This window comes from Cibotium barometz, chromosome 4 (assembly GCF_041138505.1).
Source record: "Cibotium barometz isolate CiBa-2024 chromosome 4, ASM4113850v1, whole genome shotgun sequence".
NCBI classification, from domain to species: domain Eukaryota; kingdom Viridiplantae; phylum Streptophyta; class Polypodiopsida; order Cyatheales; family Cibotiaceae; genus Cibotium; species Cibotium barometz.
The window spans coordinates 14,778,796-14,785,431 of NC_141049.1; the positions used below are offsets into that span (position 1 = coordinate 14,778,796).

The window sequence follows — 6,636 nt, forward strand, 5'->3', positions numbered from 1 at the left end:
CAGCCTTGCTTAAAGCATTACAGCAGACATCTATAAGACAGGATGAAACCCTTCAAAACCAAACATCCTTAATGCCTATAAAAGTTAGGAGCGAGATGCTTTGTGTTGAATGCAATCAATACGACCATCCCAATCCTCATTGTGCATACAAGACACTTGTTCTTCTATACTGCACATATTGTAAAACCTTTGACCATGATACTAAAAAGTGTCCTACTTCATCCACAATGGACTCAAAACCTCCATCTTCCGTGCACAAAACAAAAACAGTCCAAAGGGTAGAAACTGCTCAAGAAGTAGTTAATCAGACACTTCAGTGTTTTTATTGTTGTGAACCTCACAAGGTGGCAGACTGCACAGTTTGGAATACTTCCATGCCCATAGTCATTAACACCTTGTGACCAATGTGTAAACAATGCGGCATTGATCACATGTTCCAAGGTTGCCTAAGACAAGTTGCTTGTCTCACAAAATACAACTCTTAACATCTTAAGTGTACAAAATAGGCAATTGTCCACAGTGCCATTAAATGTGCTTACACATTTATAAGCTAAGGCACGACAAACAGTCCAAAAGAATGTAAAAGACAACACCTCAACATGGGTAGAAGAACATGCTTTAAAACAGAACCCAAAAGAGAAAACAAAACCTTCTAAATTCAAGAAAAACAAAAGACAACAAACTGTCGAAATCAAGGTCGAGTTAAAAGACAATGAAAAGGATTCTATACAGGACATAAACACGAAAGAGCCAAAAGCTATACAAGATGCAAAAGTATCCATATCAAAGACCACCACACAAACCTCAACACCCACATGTACGACACAGGATACAAAAACCTAAAAGAAAATTCGATCTCGTCGTATGGGTAAACATAATGAAAAACTGACAAACTAAAGAAAGTCAAAGAATGAAACAAGTTCTAGTACATCACTAAGTGAGGATGAAACAAGTTCTTCCTCTTCGCTCAGTGCACTAGATAGACCAATCACGAAACTAGAACCCACCCAACCACCCCAAATGGATAATAATGATCACATGACATATGCGGAACGTAAAAAGCGAGCTTAAGAGTGCATGCTTAGCATGGTTGAATGTCTTACAGGGTCACCGGTTGTGATTAAACCTCATACAGCCAAACCTAAAACAGCAACCAAGATACAAAGCCTAGACGAGTACCGCTTTCCCTTTCAAGAGGAAGATATACTCTCTACAGAAGAGTCATTTGAAATAGATTGTACGAACTATAGGCTTGAGAAAGCACGTAAAGAATTCGATAATTCCCTTACAAGATTAAAATAGTCTCTCAAAACCTCATTCAGAGGAATGCTCTCCTCTCATGAGATAAAGCCAGCATCATATCAACACTTGCACCTTTAATGGCTCAACCTGAGTTATACAAGGACATAACAAACTACATAAAACAGGAATGTCAGGATTCGCAAGTTTCCAAACAGCCCTCATTAAGAATTGTCAGAGGGCCAAGTGTGCCATTGTATGCATTGGGTGCTCTTGAAAAAGCTGAGAGCCAAACAGAGGATGAAAGTGAATGGAAATATGAAATAGACATAGGATCTGAAGCTGAAACAATAACCGAAACACCCATGGTTCCTTTGGAAGATTCTATCATGGTATGGTTGGATTTTTCCAAAGGCAATGATGTTCAGCGCACACGCGCATTGATTAGCCCTCGAGCAAGTCATAACATCATGACAATAAACACTTGGGTGTCATTGGGACAACCTAAACTCACCTCGACAAGCAATAGTCTTGCGAAAGGAACCAATGAATAAAACATTGAAGTTCCAGGTTACTTTAGATACACTACTCGAATAATCGATGGTGATATGGAATTTACATTTCATGTCACCCTAGATTCCCTTGAGTATGATGTCATCATTGGCAGACCTTAGATAAGTGAATTGTTATATTCACTAGATAAATCCATGCAAATAGTCACCTTGAACACTCCTGCGTGCAATGTACAATTGCTAATAGAGGAAGAAACTTTACACGATCTGAAACTTCTAACATATCTTACTGAAAAGATCCCTAGGATTTTGGTTAGATTGAAAATTACAAATGAAATCACCACAGCTTAAGCATAGCTTTATCCAACACAAGAACACAATCTCATGACCCTAGAGCTATGGGATTTGTTAGGTCAACCAACAATCACGGCCCATTCTGAAAGGATTACCTTTACACAAGACTTGAACATGCCATGTTTGGGGTACTTTAAACATAGAATGTATATTGAAACTAACTCCCTCACTTGCAAGTTTTTTGTGGTTGAGTATGTGTTGGAAATAGATTTAATCTTGGGGCATAAATGGATTGTTGCCCAAGCACCACTGTGCTTTGCTATGATACAGTCATTCATGATGGTCAACGATAAAAAGTTGACAATACCATACTACCAGGAAGAGGATCCAACTTTAATGGATATCTATGATGCTGAACGTAAAAGGATACAAGCCTCTTCCACAAAAGCCCCTCTACACAAGAACCTACCATCTATCTCTAACAGGGAACTCAAAGAAAAGGCCCCGGCTCCTATGCATCTTCATCGACAAAACTTATCAAAGGAGACAACCACATGCTCAAAGGCCTTGTCACCGACAGCCACTCAACAAAAGACTCTAACCTCATCATCATCAACAACAATGCCCATGAGTCTCAAACCTACAACCTCAGTGCCAATCAAAGTCAAGGAGGGGCCCAAACCTTCCACATCACCCCAAAAGAAAACTCCACCATGACAACCACAATCACGATATCTTAATAGTATCAAAATGTGGGTGGAGAAGCAGCTACTTGTAGCTCAAGGCTACTATGAAAGAAATTTGGGTACCTCAATAGTCAAAACCTTTTCCTCGACGAAGCACTCGAAAGCCAAGGAAGAAGAAGAGTACTCCACAACACCGTCCACAAGAGCCTATGTGCGAGTTCCTCAAAGAACTGCACCAATGCAACAAGTGTGGGTACCAAAAACATTACTGCAAGCACAAGGGTACTACCAAAGAAATGTCAAAGCTTGGGTCCCTAAGCGCATCACAAAGTCCCCTAAGCTTGCACAAAGAAAGCCCCAACACCAAGCACATTGGCAAACAAATTACAGTGTTCATCAAAGATGGATACCTATGCATGTCCTTCAACAACAAGGATACTATGATGGTAATTCCATCATATGGTTGCCAAAATCGAACAATGTGAAGTGGAAAATGAGTATATCTTGCTGCCCAAAACATAATCTGAAAGAAAGCCGCGTGGTCAACCGGAAGATGGACAATGGGTGTGAACAGCCCAACAAATGAAATGATTATGCTATTGAAAATGATGTAGAGTTACTGAATTTAAAAGAGAATTTTGAATTTACTGATTATGCTATTGAAAATGATGTAGAGTTACTGAATTTAAAAGACAATTTTGAGTAGTGCAGCTTTATTGACCACTTTGGCACATGTAGTGCTGGTAAACCCTAGACTTGAAGACGGTTTTGGGGGCGATGAAGCCAGGCATGATCATGAACTCCACTTTAGGAACGGGGCATTTGGGGCAGCTCGAGCTGGGCGGAGGAAGAGCCACAGCCTCTACATAATGGGGGTGGAGCTCCACCCCCCGCCCAACTCGAATAATCTGCATCGGCGGGCTTGTGGCGTTGGCGAGGCGGTGGAGCATCCACACCCACTTGGCCGCCCGGAGGAAGGCTTCCATGAAGCGGTCGCGCTCTGTGGCGTTCCGATAGGCCATCGTCCAGCTGAACATGGCGGCGATTTCTGCACTTTTGTTGGCGCAGAACTGGTGGAAGGAGGCGTCGTAGGAGGGGCTGTGCATGGCGAGCGCCTCTTCCGGGTCGAGGCTTTTGAGCGTGAAGAAATCTTGGAGCCTGGCTATGGCGCGTGCCTCCTGGTCTAGAATCTGCATCAGCCCGGAATCATCAAAGCTATCATTCTCGAAACACCGGAACATGACGCTGCAGATGCGCGACTCGAGGGCGTAGCTGGCGTGCACTTTGCGGAAGAAGAGCGTGTGGGGCTCCATCTCCATGAGCGTCTTCACCAAGGTGTACCCTGATAGGACCATCTGTTGCAGGTAGACCCTGCAGAAAACGTTGATCTCTGAGCGGCAGCGCAGCAGCGCCGCCTCGAAGAGCAGCGTCGCCGCCTCGACGAACTCCGGGTCATTTATCTGCCTGCAGAAATCCAGCGGTGGAGACTCCATGGTGGTGCTCCTCCCGGGGCTGGGGCTTATCTCCGCAAACGCCCCAGCTTCATCCTGCAAATGCTGCTGATCCCGCCGCCCACTGGCGCTTCTGGAAAGCTCCCCCAGCAAGCTGGCGCTAGAGCTCCGCCTGGCGCTACTATTCCTTGCCAAATCATAAGGGTACTGCACGCCGCCCATACCATACTGCTTCTCTAGCAAGTCGTGCTCCTGGGAGGTTAACGCCTGCTGCTGCTCCAACTGCCACTCCCACATATCCCTCGTCTCCTTCGTCTGCGCAAGCGCTTCCTGCTGTAAACGAGATTGATGGAGGAGGGAAGAAGCAGTCACAGGGTTGACGCCGTTGCGAGCTTTCACCGACTCCTTGGACCTGCACAGACATGCCAAAGCACCGCCAAACAAGCCACCCTTCCGCCCCGCTCTCTTGGCTTCATTGGCGTAGAAAAGCTCGGAGCTCTGATCTCCTGGCGTGGGCACCACTGCTTTCCTTCTCCCGAGGGTATATCTACTGTGGGAGCGATGGAGAGAAACCTCCCCTCTGCTGCAACTGCGGGGCACATACTGCTGTGCTCCTCCACTTCTAAACGAAGCTAAATCTGTGAAGAGAGGCCCAGTGTCCTCACAAGAAGAGCGAGCTCCATCTTCCATAGCAATGGAACCTTAGTGAGACCTTAGGCTAAAAACCTCAATCTTCCTCTCAAGGCTCAGGCAAGGAACACGCTCTCGAAGGTGCTCATCATCAATGGTGCTAGGCAAGGAGAGCCAACTCAGACTCGCAGAGTACTGAGCTGCTTAGCAGCTGGTTTTTTGTTTGTATACTAGGGTCCATGCTGCATTACGTCGAATTTAGTGTGTGATAATCCAATCCCATACACGTGAGTCAGCGGCCGTGTGACCCCACCCTAGCCGAAGTTTTGACCCCGCCACACCCAATCTCTATCTACTAAGTACTTCTCTTTCAAGAGTAAGTCCAAACAAAGCCAGCATCATGTGATTTCTCTCGAGAGGACAAAATCCAAGTTGCAACCCCTAACACATATTGGCCCAATCATTGCTCAAGGCTTTCATCCTAGCCTCTCATGAAGTCATCAACCATGATGTGATGTGCATTGTGGGCCATATAACCCATTGTGGGCCATATAACCTCACCTTCTTGCTACTTGACATTGCTTTCACACTTGGACTCTTACTTTAGCCCCCCCCCCCCCCCCCCCCCCCCCCCCCCCAAAACGTTTCAACTATGACACACTCCCCCCATACTCAAGAGATTACCTTAAGGAGGCATTTTTTTGAAATCGAACAACTTATAGGCTCAGCTTAACCTATCTTTTTCAGAACTCTAATTGGCCATAGAGAGACTAAGATATTGAAACAACTAAGGGCCAAAGGTTGCAAACATGGCCTTGAGGTTCAATTGTAGCCAATTTTCGTTCAGTTGTAGCCAATTTTCGTTCAGTTGTAGCCAATTTTCGTTCAGTTGTAGCCAATTTTGGTTTACAGTACCTTGCACAATATTGCACACTTTTGAGTGGAAATTGGTGGAAGCCTAAAGATGACACCCCAACATTTTCATGATATACTTATCAAAAACTACCATAGTGAAAAAAGTTTATACCCAATTGGTATCATACTTTCATTTTTCAAGAGAAAAATGTAATGTTTAGAAAACTAGGGATGTTAAATTTTAAACCTTCAACCATAACTTTTTGGAGGACTTTTGGAGGTATTTTTTAATTCTAAGAGTTAGAAATACACTAAGCCCGGATTTTTTCTTACACTTGCCTAGAGTAATAGTTTTAAAAAAAGTACAAACTCTACAACCCAACCGTCTCATAAAGATTTCTGTCTACCCTTACTATGGTCCAAATATGGATATACCATATGTGTATATCAACCCACACTTGTAGCCTATCTAGCATGATGCCAAACCTATATTTCTTAACCATTGGCGTTATATGGCCTTTTCCTCTCTTTATTTATTTGGTTATATATATATAGCATGATACCAAACCTATATAAAATATTTTCTAACCATTGGCCTCTTATGGTCCTCCCAGGGAGAATACTAACCATAACTTTTTGAGGTATTTTTTAATTTTAAGAGTTAGAAATACACTAAGCCCATATTTTTTCATACACTTGCCTAGAGTAATAGTTTTGAAAAAAGCATAAACCCTGCAACCCAAGGAACATTGTGCCTCAAAAAGATTTTCGTCTACCCTTATTGTGGTCAAAATATGGATATACCATATGGGTTTATCAACCCACACTTGTAGCCTATCTAGCATGATGCCAAACCTATACAAAATATTTCTTAACCACTAGCTTTATATGGCCTTCCAAGGGAGATATTTTAATTTCCTTTTTCTCTCTTTATTTATTTGGTTTTATATATAGCATGATACCAAACCT

At 43.4% G+C, this 6,636-nt stretch overlaps 1 protein-coding gene across 1 annotated transcript; it reads right to left on the bottom strand.

The window, feature by feature from the left end:
- Positions 1-3,313: 3,313 nt before the first annotated feature.
- LOC147638943 (uncharacterized) lies at positions 3,314-5,023 on the bottom strand. The gene has a single exon (XM_086782449.1). The coding sequence runs from the start codon at positions 4,870-4,872 to the stop codon at positions 3,445-3,447; it is 1,428 nt and encodes a 475-aa protein (XP_086638575.1). The 5' UTR covers positions 4,873-5,023; the 3' UTR covers positions 3,314-3,444.
- Between the last annotated feature and the right edge of the window lie 1,613 nt (positions 5,024-6,636).

Bases quoted from the DNA above. Each gene is read 5' to 3' on its own strand.
- LOC147638943 (XM_086782449.1), bottom strand. From the start codon at position 4,872: ATGGAAGATGGAGCTCGCTCTTCTTGTGAGGACACTGGGCCTCTCTTC.